This window comes from Macaca mulatta, chromosome 12, assembly GCF_049350105.2.
Source record: "Macaca mulatta isolate MMU2019108-1 chromosome 12, T2T-MMU8v2.0, whole genome shotgun sequence".
In the NCBI taxonomy this organism is placed as follows: Eukaryota; Metazoa; Chordata; class Mammalia; order Primates; family Cercopithecidae; genus Macaca; species Macaca mulatta.
Window position 1 is genome coordinate 59,307,340 of NC_133417.1, and position 23,405 is coordinate 59,330,744.

The 23,405-nt window shown below is 33.8% G+C and overlaps 1 protein-coding gene across 2 annotated transcripts in view; it reads left to right on the forward strand.

Moving 5' to 3' along the window:
* The window catches only part of GALNT13 (polypeptide N-acetylgalactosaminyltransferase 13), a 592,354-nt gene extending 569,596 nt beyond the window's left edge, over window positions 1-22,758 (forward strand). For both annotated transcript variants that reach the window (XM_028830721.2, XM_077956554.1), the window contains exons 12-13: window positions 7,076-7,210; window positions 19,156-22,758. In XM_028830721.2, the coding sequence (XP_028686554.1) occupies window positions 7,076-7,210; window positions 19,156-19,296 (276 nt within the window). In that variant the 3' untranslated portion in view covers window positions 19,297-22,758. The remainder of the gene's footprint in view (window positions 1-7,075; window positions 7,211-19,155) is intronic.
* The last annotated feature ends 647 nt before the right edge of the window (window positions 22,759-23,405 follow it).

Sequence of the window (23,405 nt, forward strand, 5' to 3'; positions counted from 1 at the left end):
TGTTTAATTCCTGAGCCCTTTGCAGAAAGAGACAAGATTCAGGTCCCAATAATACAGCAATGCCTTCCATTCTTGCTTTGTAACTTGTACTGCTGGAACGAGGTTTCATTAGCACAGGCTCACGCTAGAGATTTGAGCAAACTTTTGTTTGTAGTTTTTCTAAAGGGTCATGAAAAAAGAGTATTTTAAAAGAAGTAACTATATATACATTAGGATTTTAAACATAATACAATTGGTAAAAAAAAATGTGGACACCTAGTCTTTCATTATGTTAAATTAATTTAACAGAATATTTTAGATCCTTCTCACGGAAGTCCTTGAAATTATTTAGATGTTGTTTTAGGTATTTGAAGAATCTTAAAATATCTTTGGACATTCTCCCTAAAAAGAAAAATCCAGAACAAACCATACATGTAGGTGAAAAATAAAGAATGCTTACCATCTGATATGATTTGGCTGTGTCTCCACCAAAATCTCATCTTGAATTGTAGCTCCCATAATCCCCACATGTCATGGGAGGGACCTGGTGGGAGATAATTGAATCATGGGGGCAGGTTTTTCCCATGCTGTTCTCATGATAGTGAATAAGTCTCACGAGATGTGATGGTTTTACAAAGGGCAGTTTCCCTGCACACGCTGTCTTGCCTGCCACCTTATAAGATGTGCCTTTGCTCCTCCTCCACCTTCCACCACAATTGTGAGCCTCCCCAGCCATGTGGAACTGTGAATCCATTAAACCTCTTTCCTTCATAAATTACCCAGTTTTGGGTATGTCCTTATAGCAGTGTGAGAGTGAACTAAAACATCATCTATGGAAAGAAAAATATTGAGATTAAAAGGATTTGAGATTTGAATTGGCTTTATATATAGCATCATCCATTATAGATAGTACTCATTTGATTACAAGATAAATTCAGAGGCAGAAATCATTATGACCCCAATAAAGTACACATAAAATCAGGAAAATCACCTAGTCACATTATAAAACACCTTTATGAAGATATAGCTATAATAGAAAAGTATTTTGAAAATGGTTGATTTTATGCTGGTGGAAAGTATAACTGGATGTTAAAATTTCAGCCCAGATACCAAGATACAATAAATGTGAAATGTAAAATCAGACTTCCCTATGCAAAATTCGCAATGGCAATCTAAAATCAGATTTTCCTGTGCAAAATTTGAAAAGACACTTTAGAAATCTGATTCTGTGACATTAGACACTTCAACTAGCATGAAGAGGAAAAGGATGTATGTTAGTTTGCTGGAGCTTTTGTATAAAATTATTGCAAACTAGGTTTCTTAAAACCATAGAAATTTATTGTCTTATAGTTCCGGAGGCTAGAAGTCTGAAATCAAGTTGTCAGAAGTGCCATACTCCTTCTGAAACCTAAGGGAGAATCATCTTTTTCCACTTCTAGCTTCCAGTGTTTGCCAACAATCCTTGGTGTCCCATGGCTTGTAGATGCATCATTCCAGTCTCTAATTCCATCATCACATGGCTATCTTTTCTCTGTCTCTATTCTCTTATAAGGACACCAGTCCTTTTAGATTAAGGGCCCATCTTACTCCAGGATGACTTCATCATAAGGACTATCTCCGTAAGTGTACACATTTTGCGGTACTGGTGGTTAGGACTTCAATCTATCATCTGGGGAGCCACAGTTCAACCCATAATGGAAGGTATCAGAATATGGAGAAGATTGTAAGATTTTGCCTGGAGAGAATAGTTGCCCTGCCTCTAGAGAAGATGGGCTGGGATTCTAGCTTCCAGTAAGAAGAGGATTCAAAGCAGGGAAGTTCTTGAGTGTGCAGCCCATGCAATCAGAGCTCTACAATCTTGGAATTCTTGATAATTTTATAAAAATAAGTTCTGCATTTTCATTTTGCACTGGGACCTGCAAATTATGTAGGATGCCAGTTGGAGAGCTTGCTATATGCTTCTGGTATATGGCAGGCTGTGAGCTGACTCACACACGATAAGGCTGGCTTGTGACAACTGAATACAGGGAACTGACTGCACTGCCTAGTGTTAGCCTGTCTCCCAGAGTTTTCACAAAAAGTGGCTCACTTGTAAAATATGCATTGTCCTCTTTCTTTGCACTTCAGTTAAGAGGTGCTCAGCGATGGGAATCTCTAAGAAAATCCAAATGGTCTCAGAACAGGGAGCTTTAAATCTCTGGCAGGCCAGAGAACAGGAAGGAGTTATACACAACGGTTCAAGTAAGACCTCTCTTATAGCTTTGCCACTCTGGAAGAATAAAAAAATTTAAAAAAAAAACTGATTAGCAGACTGGGTGAATTTGGGAGTGGGCAAGAACAGTGAGGGGAAAAAAAAAAGCTTAAGACGTAAAACAGAAAAAGCCTTTGCCTCTGCAGGCTGCCAACATAAATTAAGCTCAATGTGGAGAAGGGGGAATTATTTGATATTGCATTACATTTAGAGTTTTGATTAGTAATACTAAACAGTATATTCTAATTTCAGAATTGAATCCCAAGGTGACCTAAGCAGGTTAGCCAAAAATAAATAAATAATGCACACCATATTTTTCACTTAGGAATAAGGAAAGATATGTTATCTACTCCAATACATTGTAAAGGGTTAGTGGTGGCATGGCCTGAATTGTGTTCTAGAAATTCATATGTTGAAGTCTTAACCCCCAGTTCCTTAGAATGTAACCATATTAGAGATGAGTCTTTAAAGAGGTAAAGTTAAAATGGCATCATTAGGGTGCCCTAATTCAATGTAACTGGTATTTTTATAAAAAGAGATTAGGACACATGCAAACAGAGAAGGAAGACCGTGTGAAGACACACGGAGAAGATCCCTCTTACAAGCCAAAGAGAGTGGCCTCAGCAGAAACCAACTCTGCTAAGATCCTGATCTTGGACGTCCAGCCTCCAAACCTGTCAGGAAATAAATTTCTGTTGCTTAGGCCACCCAGTCCATAGTACTTTGTTATGGCAGTCGTAGTGAACTAATACAACAGTAAACAATAAAAACTGAGTTATTACAGTGAGTAATTAGTTTTGAAAGGCATAATAATCAACAAGGTCCATAAACTGGAGCATAGACATTATTACCTGTATCATTATCATCATCTTATAAGATAGCTGAGATTAAAAGAGTTGACTTAAAAAATGGTCATTTTAGTGGTTGTTTGCAGACCTAGCTTGACTGAAGGATTACATAAGAATATATGTGATACTAGATAGCTCATAATTTTACAGATTAGACAACATGAACATTAAGTGTGAAACAGAATTTTAAAAGCACTATAAATTACTAAATCCATAGGATTCATGTAAAGAGCTCTATTTGTTACATTTTGCAATACTGTCAGTTGGTATACATTCATAGAAATATAAATGCAGTTGCACAATGAAAGAATAGAGCAAATTTATTTAATATATATGAAGCATAGAACACATTATTTTTAAAAAAAGGTAGTGTTCAATTAATGTTAACTTCCTCCCTGTTTCCTCTTTTATAATGGAAGGAAAGCCACAGAGATTGATTGTTTTTCCCTGCTTCTAGTCACCTTAGCTTAATTAAAGTGAGCAGACTTTGAACAAATTAATTGCCATTAAAGTCAGGCTGGCACTGGAGCAAATGGAAACATATGCTAAATCTATGGTTCATGTAACTCGGTTCTGCTTTACTAAGTATTGGTAACCGATGATAAAGCAATTTGAGTGATAATCAGAAAAGGAAGAAGAATAGTTTCCATTATTTTAAGAGAATGTACAATGAGATTTTACTAATGAATGAATCAATCTTGTATAGTGTAGTTATCAACATACCTGATAGTTTAAAGTAAAGTGCTTCATTGGTGTTCAGGTTTGAAATATTTTAACTCACATAGGCATAAAGGTTTCAACCACAGCAAGGACAGGCTGGGCCTTACACATACCAACTGAGAGTGTCTGTGGAGTAGTGAGACGGAAAAACAGGCAACAGCTGTAGGGAATAGCTGCTCCTAGAAAATCCAGCATGAGATTTGGAGATTGTCCCCAAAGTCATAAAGGAACTCATAAGTAGTTAATCTAGAGGGTCAGAATACAATGCTTAAATTATCAGAAATATCTGTCATCAGGTATTATAAACTCTCCCTCGGGACTTGTACAGCAGCCAAGGGCTCAGCTCAGACAGTCAAGAGCAAACATTGCTGGACCCTTATACTAAAATTTCTTGGTAGTGTTGGATAGAAATCCTCAATTTGGGATTAACTCCAAGACTGGGAATAATAACTCTAAATATCAGCTACTGAATTTTGTCTGTGTGCCAGAATCTCTACAAAGTATTTCACATATAGTGTTTTCAGTATACCCAAGGTGAATTTCATGAACCTTTTACAGTAGTAGATATGAAAAAATTTAATAATGACAATTATGGGTTCAAAAACTAATAGATATAAATGATAAATAATTGAGTTCAAACCTAATAATTTCCAGATTAGGTTTCAAGAATGATATGTATATACTGACATGCACTGATTTTTGTTATTATAAAGAGTAAAAAACATCCTAGAAACAAGCATAAAAATGAGATTATTTCTCAGGTACAAAAACAAATTAATCCTGATTTTACATTAATCCAAGAAAAACAAGGAAGCATTATCAACAGATTGTTTTTAACAAAAATTGCTTGTGAGCCAAATATTTTAACATCCGTTAATTTTTTTCAAGTACAAAGGCCACAAAATAATTTAACAGACATATAATTTATATACACATATAAGTACATAAACTATTCTACAAATATATCTTTCTTAAATGTAAATTACTTAAGATAGCTCTAATGACCACAAACTGAATCTAAATTAGAAATTGAGGATCAAGGGATGTGGTAGACTGCTCTCTAAAACTTTCAACAGGTACTGTTTCCAAACTATCTTAAGAGACTCGAGAAGAATATACTGTATAGAAATGGCCTGAGCCATTAGAAAATTAAGGCTGAAATGGACGTTATGAGGTTTCCTTTTACACTGGCATTTGTCACTTTAAAAGGAAGCAATTTTAATGTAGAAGGCTATCTTTGAGTATTGAAATAATCCTATCATCTCAGCTTAAGATTCTCACTTGTGTAATTAAATAAGTTTGTAATTGTGTTTAAAATAATACTCTTTGGGGAGGATATGAATATTTCTGTTTGATGGGTTTTTATGTTATTCTTCTTAGGTGACCAGATGTTCTTCATAAAAACATATGAGCATGAAAAAGTAATGAAGCTAGAAAATATATTTGTGAATTGAATATATTAAGTCTGTGATATATTTTGCATAATTCAATTAAATGTACTTCACATTTCTCAAAATTGTATATTAAGTAAATGTATAACCTTTGTGAAAATTTTTCTGGGTTTTTTTTGTTGTTGTTGTTATTGTTGTTGCCACTGTTGTTGTTGTTTTGAGACTGGGTCTTGCTCTGCACCCAGACTGAATGCAGTGGTGTGATCATGGCTCAAGTAATCTGCCAACCTCAGCCTCTCCCACTTCAGCCTCCCAAGTAGTGGGGACAACAGGCATGTACCACCATGCTTGGATAATTTTCTTTTAATTATTGTTTGTAGAGATGAGATCTCTATATGTTTCCCTGGCTGATCTTAAACTACTGGCCTCAAGCAATCCTCTTGCCTTAGCCTCCCAAAGTGTTGGGATTACAGGCATGAGTCACCGAACCAGTCCCCAATAATTTCCTTTTAAGCGGTTGACAGAAGAGGGTATTTGTGTTCCATCATTGATTTTTCCACTTGCTCTCACCGCTTCTTGTGATTTTCATAGAAGTCCTGAGAAGCAGTGCTGCAGAGGCAACTCTGCCAAGACTAACTCGTTCAGCTTATGGAGCTCCAGAGTTTATATTATTTGTAAAGCTGACTTCCTCCAATTTCATCAGATATCTTTGAGAAACAAAAAGACCCTGACATGACCTTTCTCGTTATCTTTTCTGTTGACATAGCAAGGAGAAAGAAAAACCCACAGAATACTGAACAATGCTTATCGTAGCTAAAAGAAGAAAACACATTCTATAATTATGTGCTTAATAACCCCCATGAGGCTGGGCACGGTGGCTCACACCTGTAATCCCAGCACTTTGGGAGGCCGAGGCAGGAGGATCATGAGGTCAGGAGATTGAGACCATCCTGGCCAACATAGTGAAACCCCATCTCTGCTAAAATACAAAACATTAGTCTGGCATGGTGGCATATGCCTGTAATCCCAACTACTCAGGAGGCTGAGGCAGGAGAATCGCTTTAACCCGGGAGGCAGAGTTGCAGTAAGCCGAAATTGCACCACTGCACTCCAGCCTGATGACAGAGCAAGACTTCATCTAAAAATAAAAAAATAATAATAAAAACTCATGAAACTTTAATAATCAATGTTGTAAATAAATTATTCACACCAGGAACAAAATAATAAAGATTATTATAGTTCAATTGAATTATCTAACAAAGAGTCCATAATCCACCATGACATTTCTTGGATATTTTCAGAAGAATTGATGTAGTTAAGCCTAGGCAAACCATATTAAAGAGATAAGTGTAGAGCCTACCTTTAATGAGATCTCTAGAGAAGATACTTCTACAACCTTCAGAAGCTCACTGACAATATTTAATAAAATTTACACAATGTACTTATGTTATCAGAAGAAAGATTTAAACTTCTATATGAAAAAATGACATTGTAGAATTGGAGAACTGGTCATAAGATGGTAGGAACAGGGACTGCCCTTCATTAAGCTCCATGCAGTTTGCAAACTATATTTTCTTTAACCTATTGTGAGCTTTATAGTGCAAGTATCATGCAAGAAATACAGTGCCAGCAAATAGTGGGTATTTTAAAGTTTATTTTGTTAAACTGAGGTCTCACCAAAACATCATAAAACAGATGACTTTGTCCCTATTTTACAGTTGAGAAAAAAGACTCAAAGAGATGAATTAGCTGTCTCAAGATAACATACCAGCAATCATTTGAAAATACAAGTTTATCTGATATGAAAGCTTCCATGGATAGATCTGCTCTATTGTAACATTTTAAAATGTACATATTATTTTATTAGCTGAATTTTATATTTTCAGGTATTTTCTTACACTGCTGACAAAGAAATTCGAACCGATGACTTGTGCTTGGATGTTTCTAGACTCAATGGACCTGTAATCATGTTAAAATGCCACCATATGAGAGGAAATCAGTTATGGGAATATGATGCTGAGGTATAGTATTTTCCTTAATTTACTTATTATTTGATGCTTGAGCTCAGTTATATATTTCAACATTCAATATTTAAATCTTAAGCTGGTTTTTATCTACATTGGCAGAATTAGATTTTAAGCATGCAGGTTCATATCGGTAACATTAGGATGGCATATCATATAAACAGGTTTTGCCAAATTGGTCCATTAATATAAAATATGAATGAGGACAATAAAATCAGTTTTGTGCATGACAACTTGTATCTCCATGTACATGCCAAACATAAATTAGGCAAGGGGTAAGCTAAGCCTATCTGAGAGGTTTGTATGAAGATGTGTATACAGGATAATATTGACAATATGTACATATTTTCAAATTTTAAATTTTATACCACTAATCACTGACATTTATGTTCCTCAACTGGAAGGAACAATATCTGACAAGATTAACAAGATTTCTTTACTGTTTACAATTATAAGTATTTCACAGAATTCAGTAAACTAATTAGTCACCTAAAAAGCTGAGTTGCCTCTTCTCAATATAGCACACCTTTCTGACAGAGGAGAGGGAGAGAAAACAACAAAATTACTGTTGGAAATTTATCTCCAGGCAGTGTGTAAAAACCAGATCAACCATCAGATGGAGCTAATAAAAAAGAAATATTTTCCTTTGCATAAAGAAACTTACTCTCGAAAACAGCTTCATTTCTTTCGGTTTTCTTTTATGATTAACAAAATGAATTGGTCTTCTGTGTTACATTTCCCACATTATTAAGTGGTAGGTGATTTATTTAAAAGGAAAACTAAAGTTCATTCTGCTTAGAAGATAAATACTACTATAGAGGTAAATGGGTTTCACAGATGCAGTATTCCATGCAAGCCTAAAATTTTCTACAAGAATAACATTTTAAAAAACAATCTACAGAGTTTTTTGGCATTGTTGATATTTTAACAAGACCTTTAAAAACCTTTTTGAATGTCATTTTAATATTTGCATGATTCTGTAGTTTCTTAAGTTGAATATTAGAAAAACTTACTGAATTCTTATAGGATTTGAAACTGGTTATGTAGGGTTAATTTGGGGTCTAAAACTTATACAATGTTACCAGGATCGTAGGACACAAAATCATCTTCTGAGCCATAATTGAGGACAAACACTGAGAATTCTTCCTATGTTGTACCAACGTGTTCTATTAAGATGCTGTTGCCTTCGCTATATCTTACTCACCTTGTCTGACCACCAATCTTTTTTTCTCTTCAACTATTATTTATTGGTGCCATCCTTGATATTAAGCCTACAGAAAACAGTGCCTTTACAAAATACATATAGGTAAATCCTTCATCAGTACTCTATCTCTTCTATGAGGAAAAATGCAGTAAAATGTACAGATACAGTAGAAATCCTATAAGTGATACTTATTTTTAAATAAAACTTGTTCTTGTTGTTGTTACTGTTTAGTTTCTACCAGGAACCTGGGACTCTACTGAGCTTATGCTAAAGATAAGAAAATCTAGAATATATTTATTAAGAAAGGGGAATGATCATATGCATTTTTATAAAATGAAGCAGTGTGGAATTTTAGAATACCACTTGTAATCTTTAAACTTTTCCATAACTCTTGAGTGAGCAATATCATAACTCAAATTCTTTCATTTCTCAAATAACTACTGTTAGCAATTACGTGTATATTTTTGTTTACATTTTCTGTCAGCTAGTAGCAATGCTATTGAATACTAAGGAATTTTAAGTAAAAAGTGAAAAAAATAGGTAGCTTCACCTAAGATAAATAAATGATTTCTATAAATTTACTCTTTTGGATGACTAGTAGTTATCTGTTGTAGTATTTCAGAGCACTATAACATTTTGTGTCATGTTTACTTTGACTTTGGAACACACACACAGAAAAGCTTATAAAATGCCATAAATATTGAGAAATTTTTATTTTAAATAATTTGATCATCTGAATTATATAGCTTAATTAAATTCTCATATACGTTTATGTTTTCAAAATTAACTAGTGATATTTACATTGTCTAATGACACCACTTTGCTAAATTAAAAAATGAATGGATCATAATCTAATAAATGACATGAGAATAGAGCAATTGTAGGAATAATACATTGCCTTTCTGGAAATTTCAGCTTTGAAAGGTGATTTTATTTTTGAGAAGGTGTTAAAAAGGATTTTTTTTAACAAAATTGAAATATAACATTTATTACTATGCTTTTAAGTTTTACATTTAGGTCACAGAAGGGTTCCACCCCTTGCTACCCACAGGGTGATTCCAGGAGTAGTAGCATCACCTGGGAACTTGTTAGAAATGCAGGATCCGCTCACGCCTGTAATCCCAGCACTTTGGGAGGCCGAGGCGGGAGGATCACAAGGTCAGGAGATCGAGACCACGGTGAAACCCCGTCTCTACTAAAAATACAAAAAATTAGCCGGGCGCGGTGGCGGGCGCCTGTAGTCCCAGCTACTCGGGAGGCTGAGGCAGGAGAATGGCGTAAACCCAGGAGGCGGAGCTTGCAGTGAGCTCAGATCCGGCCACTACGCTCCAGCCTGGGGGACAGAGCGAGACTCCGTCTCAAAAAACAAAAACAAAAAAAAAAAACAAAAACAGAAATGCAGGATCCGAACGCATGCTAAACATACTGAATCCAAATCTGTATTTTAACAAAATCTCCAATCATTCATATATACATTTACATTTGAAAAGGACAGGGTCAAATATCTATGTATCTTCCATAGTCTTTTTATACACTGATTAAAGAATATTACACATTTAGGAAAAGGCATGGATACAATTTGGAAAATGGCAGGGCCTCCAGAGGGGAGCAAAGAGAGGGAAAGGGAGCAAAAGGATAAGAAGTGTTGAGATGAGAAGGAGGAATAATTGCTCAGTGGTTCTATTCTTCTCATATTCCAACCTGTGGAAAGAAAATGCGTGCTGCTTACTACTTTAACTCAATTCTTTATCTTTTGCTAGCAAGGACAAAAGTTTTCTTTGAAAAATCTCTGAGGTGGTGCAGGTTCAAGGCAGAATAAAAATTGTCGGAGTTCACAGAATTACAGAACTGAAACGTACCTTAAAGTTCTCTCCTTTAAGCCTTTATCAGGAGGAAACTAAAGCACAAAGATTACGCCGCTAGCAGCAGATCTAGAATTCAGGTCCTAATAAAGTATTCCAAGCAAGCTAGCTATCAGTATAATTGTGAATCTCACCATGTGAACAGCAGAAATATTCCATCACCTTATCTCCCATAGTCCTTTCAATCTTAGAAAAGAAAGTCATAAATAGGAGCAGGATTGTTGGAATATCCAGAGAAAAATGGAAACAGTGTCATAAAGCGTCAAAACCTGGAATCTATCCAGCTACTTTGGTTTTGTTTACTTCTTAGGTGAGTGGGGGAAAAGAGAAGGAATAAAGTTCATCACATATTTATCTGTTTTCTCGTGCAATTCTTACAATAGTCTTATAAGACAGATATTCTATTTTTCACATTAGTAAAATGAAGCATAGGGTAAATGCCTCATTTAAGTTTGCACAGCCAGATTCTTACAGTAAATCCAGCAATTTTTCTACTACACTACGTTGCCTCTCAATGTTATCAAAAAACTAGAAATAATTCGGTTCTTTCAATGGTTATGATATAATAAGCTTAATATACAGTATTTCAAATGGAATACCTAAATGCTATCAGTTATTTGTTATACCAAATTTTATCGACATAAAATTTCTCATTTTTTTAATAGTGAGAAAGATGTTCTACAATAAATATGGTCTATTTAGCTAAATAAGCAGTCATAAAACTACTTTGTCATTTTGCTCTAATTGCTTACAAGCTTCAGCTATACATACTCGTAATTGCTTATCCTTGTAATTGAATGAAACTAAACACATGTTAGTAATAAATGCACTTCTTTGGTCAACTTTGATTTCAAATGTAGTTTCTCACACCCCTAACTAAATAGTTCGTAAATAACCATGAATTTAGTTCATTGTCATCTTATATATGGCCTAACCTGTTTGAATTGAGGGCATCCTGGGCATCATTAGCAAAATTGTAGGATACCTATGTGGTCTAGAAGCTTGAATAAATTTCACAAACCCTTCTATGCCATGAAATGTCTATTGCCAGCATTAAATGAAAAGAAAAAAATTCATCTCACTGAAACATTTTAAGAATTATTTTTATAAAGTTCTGTCATCCATTCATTCTGTTTTATTCAGGTGTTCTTATATTCTGTTTGAACATTACAATTGTGTTCCAATCAATTTAGAATATTTTCCTATGATATATGCATATAATTACATTTCTTTTTGAATAACTAGGCAGCTACATACAGTGTGAGAATCTAATTTTAGATCAGAACACTTACGTTCAACAAACACTATGCAACAAAGAAAAAAAGGGAGAAAAATATGATGCTAAAAATAACTCTTATTTTTCATGGGACTGAGCAAGTGGACTTAGAAAATACTTGTTGTGAATTCTATGTACATCTGTATCAAATAATTTCCAGAGTCACAATATAAGGAATGCTTTTCCATAGGTAAAATGTGTTAGATTAATATTTAGACTTGAATTACACTACCATCTTTTATTTACCTTTATTAGAGAGCAGGTAAATGGGATTATAATTTCAAGGTAAGTGATCTTTAAGTGCATCCCAACCATTCCCCTGTGTAGCATTCCTAAGAAAAACAATGGCTTAATTTACCTTTTGAAGGCTGTGTGCATTACACAGGTATCACCTTTCCATATTCCTATTGACCCATAGCTGTGATTTCTTATTAGAAGTAGTGAGTAGGAATTTCAATAGATTAGTGTCACATTTGTAGTTCCTATGTGTTAAATGATTACACTTCCTATTTTATAATATTTCTATTTGACTGAATGCATAGATTACCTTGTCTGGAGATCATAATTAATGTTTTGAGTAATAACTTTGTTATATTAATTTTTAATTGTTATTCTATGCTTAACAGAAGAAATCCTATTATCTTTGCTATTAAATTAAATATCTATAGTAGTCCAAATTTATACTTATTTTGTATATTATTATATGTAATAACATAATTGAGTGGGTTTTATTTTAATCTTTTAGTATACCAACTTTTAAACTGAGACCTGTGCGATTGGCTCTTAAATTAACTATGCAGTCAGTTCATTAAAATACTATTTTTTACATTAGTACTTTTAATGCCAAGGTATGGCCTAATTTTACAAAATTGTTTAGCCTGATTCCAGTTGGCTTTAAGTAGGAATTATATATTTGGAAGGGTAAATTTAGATGCTCCATGCCACATTTTATGTTAGTCAAACAAGCAAATATATATAAAGGCAGGAATCATTAATGTTTTTCTTATGTATTTTTATGTTATGATTGAAATATTGTACATCGCAGGAAATACCAAGGCTTTACACTCTAGAGGAGAACAATAAAGTAATGCCATATTATAAACAAAACTCAATACTAGCTTAGGGTTTAGATCCTATTTTCTAGTCAATATTTTAAATATGCTATAGGAAAATATATTTGGCAGTAAGTTGCATGTCAGCCTGGATGTCACATTGTCTTCAAAATTGAGTTAATATAGCTGGATGCGGTGGCATGGGCCTGTAGTACCAGCTACTTGGCAAGCTGAGATGGGAGGATTGCTGGAGTCCAGGAGTTTGAGGCCAGCCTGGGCAATATAGTGAGACCATTTCTCTAAAAGAAAACAAAAGTAGACTAATTAGCCATGTGCAACAAAAACAGATATAACTAAGGCTTGATATGCCTAATAAAGAGCATATCAACCCTTAGTTACTGTACTTTTTGAAGGGAAAATAGTATGCCACATATAGAAATGTGCAAGGACTTGAATAAACAGCATAGTAGAAACATAGCCAAAGAAAATGGAAAAAAAGTTTTTAAAAAACATATATACATAAAAATCATTTTATGTGTTATTGTATTTGTTTCTTGTTTATCCTATCAATACAGCAAGAAATGTTTTTAGCAGCAACTTGTAATATTGGTGAAGATGCAGTGATACCCATATAGTATCCCGACATATAGCAAGCACAAGAAGTGTTAGCTGCTGCTGCTGTTATTACAAATTACTGTTATAGATATATTTTAAAGAACTTTGCTAATATGTGTTAAAGTGTTCATGTATTTGACCTTGCAATTTCACTTCTAAGAATCATTTCCAAAGAAATAATGACAGATATAGACATTGATGTTCAGAGATATTTGCCATTATTTATTATACATACATATCAACCCTTAGTTATATCTGTATGTATTACAAATAATGGCAAATATCTCTGAACATCAACATATTGATCAAATATCTCTGAAATACAATATATTTTTGTTATTTGCAATAGCTCCAAATTGGAAAGATATTCCCTGCAAATAAAAGTTAAATGGATTTTGGCAAATTCATTTCAGAGAAATAGTTTGTTTCTTAATAGTATGTTTTTAGATTATTTTAGATTATTTTAATGATAGAAAAAAATGCTCACAACATGAATAAAGGAATATTTGATTATATGACCTCAATTGTATAAATTCATAAAATTATTAGAAGATACACACAATATTAATAATTGTTATCATTTCAAACAGTATACTCAGAAATAAATGAACTATGCTTTGTTTTCAAGCAAATGAAGACACTAAATAATTTTGTGTGTTTTTAAATGAAAAATAATTTTTGTCTCAAGAAGGACAAGATTTGTAAGTTTTCTTCTGGGCTATGGCTTTTTATAAGTACCTGGAATTAAAGTTCTTTGACTATTTTTTCATGGCCATTCATTTGATAAACACTTTTGGGAGGTATGTTTTTAAATGAAAATTCTATGTTGTATTTATGCCCTGGGGTTATGTTTCCAGAGGGTAAGCAAAATCATTTTTGTTTTGTTTTATGTCATAAAAATTAATTTTTATATTACAAATGAAATTAACATCATTTACACTAATATCTTTGATGTTAAAATGGCATTTTCCAAGAAAAGTTCACTTCAAGAAGAAGTGAGGATGATCTAGCCTAGCAGTTTTAAACAGTATGATGGAAAAATTCATGTTTGGTTAAAAAAAGAAACAAAAATATAAACTAGTCTTCTTAAAAAAAATCAAGCTATATAGTTAACAATATTATTTATAGTTACAGTTTTAATATCAACTACATAGTTAACATACTATGTTAACTATGTAGTTAACAATACTATGAATAAAATGTTATTTTTTCTTTCTTTACAAATTATATACTATTTTACTATAGAAGATAAATCCTTGAAAACAATAATCCAATAATTTGTGTACATTAAGCTGACTGAGAGAAGTAGCTTAATTTTAACAGAATTTATTGTCTGCACTGGTCTTGTACTAAGCATTTGAATCACCAGACTTACTTAGTGTATCCCATGGGCAGGCACTGAGCTTCAAGATGTAGGTGGCCATAGTCTGTGACTTTCCTGGAGCTTATGTTCCTTTAGAGGAAATAGATGGAGAGCAAGAAACGGACAGATAAATTAATTAATTGAAACTGTTTGGAGAATTAGATTAAGAGTTGATCTTTTTCTTTTTCCTCCCTTCATTACCTGCCTTTCTAATTGACATCTAACGAAGGTGGCAATGTACATGTGGAACACAACCAGGTTAGCCCTGTAAAAACACAAGTGGGAGCAATTTGAGTACCATACTGTTCAAAGTAAAGCCTTAAAGCTAAATTATCCTCCAAATTTGTCCCTGATATTATTTAATTTTAGAGTGTAAGAATGAGGAGGCCAAGGGCCATAGTTGGACTAATCAACTATTTTGAATATCTACTCGCAAATAACTCATCTGGTACTAAAAAGCATTGTATTACTAGGATGAAGGCTGAGAATATAATCTTTTATATCTAAAAATAACCTTTTGCCAAAAATATTTCATCATTTAATCTTAAGCCCTTCTCCATAGTCTCAGTCTTATCTTCATTTACGCCTTCCTTATAGGGTTGATATTAAAGCCATCTAAAAAAATGTGGCTCACAGCTCCATGGATGCAATTATTGTGACATGTGCCTTCCATCTTTATCCAGTAGAAATTGCATGTTGCCTAGGATGATTGATTTATTACTGTCTTTGTACTTGATTTCGTCATTATTCATTATTTTCTTTGTCAAACAGACCCACACTCTTCTTCATATAATCACCCAGTCTTGTCTCTCAGTGAACAAAGTAGCTGATGGCTCCCAGCATCCTACAGTGGAAACCTGTAATGATAGCACTTTGCAAAAATGGCTACTAAGAAACTATACAAGAATGGAAATTTTTAGAAATATTTTTGGGAATTCTACTGATTACATTCTCTAATGATTTTTGGAGGTTTGTGTTGCAGATTTTATTAATTTTAGTATTTTTGTTATGTTCAGTTATTGAAATCTGGAAACTCCTTTAAAATGTGGTTAAGAAAAATTTTTATGTACCTTTTCTCCATGGAGTTAACTCTCTGTCTTTTACTTCTTAGTTACTCATTAATTTGGGGACTGCATATATTAAGTTGTGTTTAGTCTATCCTTAATGAGTAGGTATGTTTTTGATTTTTTCTTTATTTTAAACATATATATGCATAAATATCTTTGATGAACTGTATTATGACATATTAACTCTCTTTGAGGCGAACTATAGCCGTGTTTATATGACAACAGGTTCTGCATCATCAGATCTGAAAAATATCAATTAAAAAACTAACAGGGTCAAAAAAAGATTGTTTCTAAAACAACAAAATCATTTATTTTTGTTTCTTTTTATTCAGATACTTTGGTTAAATGCAAATATGGCATATCCTTTCTAAAGTATCTTATTATTTTAATTAAAACACTAAGCAAGCGCATTATTAAAGACTAAGATGTGATTTTTCAATACCTTTATAAAGAAAATTATTTCTAAGCATTTCTTTATGGTTGCCTAAGTGAAATAATACTTTTTTTAAGTTGTATCTTTTATCTCTCACTTGTATGATTTGTGACTATCTTTTCAGTAAGCAATAAAATGAATCATTATTCAGGTCAACTGATAGGGAATTCCTCTAAAGAGTGCAAATAAGAACATGTCCTACCTTTTAGTTTTAAGGGGTTTATTATCCAAAAAATAAAGGATTTTACTTTGTCCCTTACCTTACAATGAGAACACAGGAAGATTGGGGCATTTTTCTGGTTCAGATGAACCACTTAAATATTGTTAGTGGAGGAAACAATTGAGCTCAGAAGTCTTGTAACAAGGCTGGGAATGAAATTATGGAGAGGGGACAACACATGGGGTACTATTTTAATTAGAACTATATTCCAGTCAAAGACATTCCAAATGTAAGAGTTGGTAAAGCTGGAAAAGTCTACGTCTTTTGCACAAAGAAAACTTGTATACAAAGCAATTTTTGTGTATTATCTTAGTTGCTTTCAAAGCAATCAAACCTGATATATGCAGTGCCAAAAGAGGAGGTTTAGGTTTGACTAACTTTTTATTCTCACAAGTCTACTATAGAGTGCTAGAGCAGAGACCACAGAGTGCTTCTCTCCATAGGAGAAATTGCGGCAGTTCCCTTAGCAGTTCTTATAGCCTTCTCCACAGGTGACAGTCTGTTGCAAGGAGATGAGATCCACATCAGGCAGATGTCAAAACCATCCTGGCTTACTGGCCTCACAGAAGATGATCTCTCCTTGTAACAACTCCATAGGCCTAGCTTCCAGAAACCGAATAAAACATAAAGAATTAGAAGTCTGCACTTAGAAAAGCCCAGTTTGCTTTTCTGTTAGTATATATATGCAATTTATCAGTTGCAGATGCAGTTTATCAATCAGAGTTCATTTTTACCATAAACAATGTAGGCTAGAAACGTAGTTAACATTTTTACCCTTTTGAGGTTGCCAGGGGATTCCAGTTAGTTGACTGAAGGTCAAATTTTTTTAAAAAAAGGGAAAAAGGATATTTGTAAGCATGTTTAACTCTAAGTATTTTCTGACAAAGAACATGATTCCTCAGAATAATTCAAAGCATGCCTGAGTGTTCACAGCTAGTAAATAAGGGACAGGAATTTACCTGAGCCTAAAAGGTCTGGTTTTCTACTGCACTGCACTATAAAGAAGTGTTTAGTTGTTTCTTTGTCTCTGCAGCAGTGGGTTTTCACTACTAGTGAATTCCTTCAAATAAATCATGTATTGTTTAGAAAGAATAATAAAAACTATTGTTTTTAAAATTATTATTTGTGCAGTTGACAACATCTATTCACATGATCCTTAAAGAAAAATCTCAAGTCTGTGCTATATTTTGAACTAAGGTAACTGATAATTGATCAAAGCATTCAACTACAATGATATGTGATCGACTGCAATAAGACACTGGCAGTGCTTTCTGGGGTAGCTTAATGGGCAATAACATATGTGATATTTGAAAAATCGTACTTTTTTAAAAAAGGGATCTAATAGAAGTATGCAATGGTAAGTTATATTTTTGAAAGAGAATTTATACACAAAGGACCACAGATACGTAACAAAAATTAAGCCATTTTGTTGATTTTTAACTAGAACTGTTTAGAAAAAATATATATTGTTTTCGTTATGTATCTTTATTTTTTCAAGCTGGCTACTGGTTGAATTTCTGGCATCATAAGTGTAAATCAGCCATCTTCTTGCCTATCTTTGGCCATTTATTCCTTTCTTTGTTTTTTAGTGTAAATAACTTGATTCCATGTTTTGAAAGAGCAACAACAAAGGTCTCAATCTTGAAATCTCCTTTGCATCTAATTGCCTTGCTCTTTTAATTTCCTGCTTGCTGTTTCTTAGGCCTCCTCTACCACAAACCTATTCTCCCTTCCATCGTTTCTTACAACAGTGCAGGCCACGATGTTTTCAGTCCTAATCTAAACAAATTACAATCGTCTGGCTGCTATTTCTCTACCATTTTTATTGCCCACCTCTTATGTTTACTTTCATCCCATTTTCAATGTAGTATCAAGAGGCAAAAAAAAAAAACATTTTGTTTACCTTTAATTTTGGTAATTTGCAAAAAAAAAAAAAAGTAGAGTGCTATTTTCAAGATATATTTGCAAATTATCTCTCATACATTCAAATACTTCGCTTCTGGTTGGAGAGGTTTCCATATAATATGGTCCTAGGTATTGCCCATGAAATAGCAGAAATATATATAATTAGTATGTATAAATCATGTTGATTTAAAATGTATATCTGAAAAGTCCAAAAATGTGATTTCCAATGTACGTAAAGATGCCAAAGAGAAGATATATAATGACTGGTTAACATACAATTATTGGAATTTATGAATAAACCAAAATATAAATATGTTTAAAAATATATGATCATCATGCCCGTTTTTATTTGTTATATTTTTAAGATTCTTAAAAATACAGACCAAACTATTGTAAAGATTTTATCAAGTAAGACAGATTAATTTTTGCTCCGATAATCACTTTCTACAATGAATGTCTTACAGTCACAGATACTATAGCTTGTTTAGTATTTTGAAATGGGAACATCTCTAGCAGTTTTGTTCATTTGGGTCACAGCTGTGCCATCTATTTGCATGTTTACCAAATGGTTACTGAATAACACATGCCTAAGAAAACTAAGCTTTTACAAAAGCTTGTTAATATTTGCAGTCCTCAACTGAACTCAGAGCTCACAAATGGGCTTTTTGCAAAGGAGCCTGAATTCTTGGCAACGCTTGATAAATGTCAGCCAGTTGCTTTAACCATCTGCAAATAAAGGTATATTAGACAATGATGACTTCATAACAGTCAAAGTTGTATAATAATTAATCCAGGGACACCTGTGCACAGTTCCTTTTACAAACCTATCACAGTGTATTATACTAAAAAAATCATAAAGGATTTTTTAGAGAACAGATTTCATCTGATGTGCTAGTGAAGCTAAAGATGAAATAAGCTGCACTGATTATTGGTTATCTTTTACAGAGACTCACGTTGCGACATGTTAACAGTAACCAATGTCTCGATGAACCTTCTGAAGAAGACAAAATGGTGCCTACAATGCAGGACTGTAGTGGAAGCAGATCCCAACAGTGGCTCCTAAGGAACATGACCTTGGGCACATGAAGACCATGTCCTCCAAGCCATGAAAGTGTCTACGCTTTTGTTTTTCCATTATTTCAATTGGGGGAAAATATTGACTTTGCTGAATTGAAAGTTTTAAAAATCCTTTTAGTATTCTAAAACACAATTGTTTCTAAATCGTTTCTAGAAATGTTTGCTTATTTCCCTACTAAAATTTGTATCTGATAAAAGCACATAAAAATATAAATAATAGCAAATTATTATTAAACAACAGAACAACTTGTAAAACAAACAGTTTGCTTTAAGAAAAATCTTTATTGCACTCATGTCATAGGGTTAATTGGAGGTTATTTTATTTTTGGTTGTCATGGTGATTGAAAGAGATAATGTAAATGCCTTATAAAATCATCTTCATTATGAAATATTATCAGTTGCTTTATAAACTCACCCATTTTACCGATCCTTCATGGAAACATGTTTGAATTCTATGTCTACAACAGGGCCACATATTAAATTATTTCTGAATGGTGAATTCATCCTACAAAATATTCCAAGTTTTGGACAAAGAAAAACATTACATTGGATATTGAATTCATAGAGCCTTTACAGAAGCATCACATTTAAACCAATGTGAATCCAAAAAAGAGAAGGAAAATTTTTAAATTCAATTTAAAGGACATAAAAAAAAGAAATCCGTGAAGCATTGAGGGGAACAAGACGAGTCTAATCCGCAGTGCTTCAATCATTGTGAGAGAACTCAAAGTGGGTTGCAATTATTCCTAACACAGGCTGAAGCTAAACAATCTTGCTTCCAGAGTTTATGTTGGAAACTCAATTCTTAACCAAAATCTTGGTCTCCACAAACTCTACCATCCCTTTTCTCTTCACTCTATAGACAGTGGCATGCCACTGATGCTGTACAGAATTGTAGGTGAAAGGGAGAATTTTAGACTTAATTTTTAACTCTATTGCACTTAAAGATTTTAGTTAGGTCACCACTGTCATTTTCATTTTCTATGTTAAAGCATACCTTTCAGTGCTATGCTCCAATATCTAAAAATTTTATCACCAGGGGAATAAACTCAACACACATTCATTAAGCTTTTATTGTAATTAAACTGCTATATATTGTTTGCCATATATTATGGCCCGAGGAACATAGTTATAATTAGGCTAGATTCACATTTTCTTTTCTCATCTTAAAACCCTTTATGCTCAAAATACATTAACAGAGGCCATGAAAAGGAAAAAAAAAATCAGAATTTTGCTAATAAGTTTTTGTATTTGACAGCATTTAAAATGCTCATAGAGTTACCCTATATATGTATGTTATTCATTATAAATGCACTCAGCAGCTAAGAGAAATTCGAGAGGAAAAATGGAAGAAGTGTTTTCTGGAGCAGAAGATTCCACCTCTGTGGTCCTCATCTTTACTTAAAAAGCTCTTATAGAAAGGATTAATCATTCTGACTGCATACAAACTCTCTCTGTCTCTGACTTGCACATACACTGCTTTATAATGAAAATGAGGGCACTTTCTGATTGTCAGTAAAATCTTAAATGATTTTTGCAACTGGTATTCCTTCCTCTTTTGACTTTTTATTGGTACAACTGTAGGGAAGAATCTGCAACCTGGAGCATTTCAGGTTTGCTCTTTAAATATAGACACCCCTCACCATGAGCTCTCCGGGAATCCGTGACTTTCCTAAAATTGTAAGCAAAATGTTGAGTATCCGGGCATGTTTTTCTGAGGTGGGAGTATGTCGCTTACAGCAAACTTGGAAAGAAGGCTATGACTCACAAGAGGCAGTGAACCATTGCCTTAAATTATTAGCAGCCTCTCAAGTCCATTGAGGCCTCATGTAAAATTCCCATCTTTCATTTTTACACTCCTCTTCTCCCCTCATTTCCTTTTCTCCTGACTAAGGTAAAAAGACCCTGCACAGCATTATTACTTAAGTTGAAAAAGCTTCAACTCTCAAGGACTCATGTATACCATATGTTCCACTTATTGATTTGTCAGTCAAAATGCATGTTACATAGAAAATGGTCAATGGCAAATTTTTATAAATAGAGCTACCCCATCAAAGCTGAACTTGAAACATTTTAGCAGCATTTTAAATATGTGAAAGTTCATTATGGTCATGGTGAGAAACTAAAACTACATGAGTTTCATGCTAGAAAAGAATTTTTCAAGAATCTTCAGATGGCTTGAACGCATGCCATTACAGTATCTAACAAAAAGTGGCATAAAATATAAAACACCCAACACTAGAAAGCAATGACTAACATATAATTTGTTTTCAAAAATGTTTATTGTCTTCAGTACAAAAAGTTAAAACCATGATTGGATTCATAATGCACTTGTCTTATAGATCCCTTATTTATGGAGCTAGACTGACATATTTCAAACCAATCTCTTCTGTGGTCTTCTCCATCTCAGTTAATGCAACTTCAACCTTCCAGATGCTCAGGTCAAAAACTGAAAGTTGCTTTTGACTCCTCTATTTCTGTTTCAACTTTCATCTAATCCAACAGCAAATTCCCTTGATGCTACCTTTGAAATGTAACTAGAAAAGAAGTACTTGCCGCCACATCCACTAGGTGTCACTACCTCTAACCTTTTTAATCACAATATGCTTATTATTTAGTTCCCTAATTTCCTAGTCCTTGTCTTGAACAATCTTTTCTCAATACACCAGCCATAGTGATTCTGTTAACCATGAATTTGATTGTGTCACTTCCCTGCTCACAATCTTCCAATGACTTCTCCCTCCAGTGGCCTTCAAGGTCCTTCCTGAGTGTTACCCCTCTACACATCCACACCACTCACCACACATACATACACATGCACACACACACAGATACAATTCCACCTTTTTCTAACGCCATCTCTTATCTCTTATTATTCTGCCTCTTACTTACCCCACTATGGCTCCCAAGAAAGTTCCCGCTTTAGTGTTTTGTTCCCTCTGCCCCAGAGAGCACCCCTTAGTGGTCTCAGTTCAAATATTATCTTATCAGTAAGACAAACCCTTCTCCCATCTGCCCTCCCTATCCCCTGTACCTGACAATCTAAAAGTTTGCTTCTTTATTTCTGTCTGCACTTCCCCCTCCCCAGCCCCAAACATGCCCATCACATGCCCTAGAAGGTAAGTCCCATGAAGGCAGGGGCTTTGTCAGTTTTGTTCATTTGGTATTTCTGGCATATATATTCTTTAAATATTTCTTGAATTAATGAACTGAAAAATGTGTGTTAAAGTTGCTAAGTGTTACTGTATCATACTTTTTTTGTATTTTAAAATTTAAAATAAAGGCTAATATATTTAGACAGGATTTCCAATAACTTTGTCTTCAAGTTATAATTTTCTTCATAATATTCTTCACATTAAACTGTGGACTATATATTATTTTCTGGATAAAATATCCTGCCTTATGGAAATGAAATATGATATTTTATTAAAATGCTGCTATATTACATAAGTTGCTTCATTAAGCTAAAAATAGTTTTAATTTTTATTTTTTGTGTCCAATCGCCACCTGAAGGTATACGATTTTGACTTTTAAAGAGATATCATTGTCTTAAAAAGTATGTATTTTCTTGATTTCATAAGAATTATTACTAAATTTATCTTCTAAGTGCAGTCAATGGAATAAACACAATTAGAGATTTTTAAAGGACTTTACAGATGACGTTGTCTTAGTTTCTCTGTTTATAGATAAAAAGACTGAAACCCAGATACGTAATATAACTTTTCTAAAGATCATATATCTATAAGTTGTGTTGCTTGGACCCCTTATTGTTAATGTAAACTAATACTGTCACTCAAAAAATTACAGAAATGGAACAATAATGAGAAAAATATCTTCATTAGACATGTTATGGGGCCAGGCACGGTGGCTTACACCTGTAATCCCAGCACTTTGGGAGGCTGAGGTGGGCGGATCACTTGAGTTCAGAAGTTGGAGACCAGCCTGGCCAACATGACGAAACTCTGTCTCTACTAAAAATACAAAAATTAGCTGGATGTGGTGGCACACGCCTGTAATCCCAACTACTCGGGAGGCTGATGTGGAGAATTGCTTGAACCTGGGAGGCAGAGGCTGCAGTGAGCCAGGATCACACCACTGCACTTCAGCCTCAAGACTCT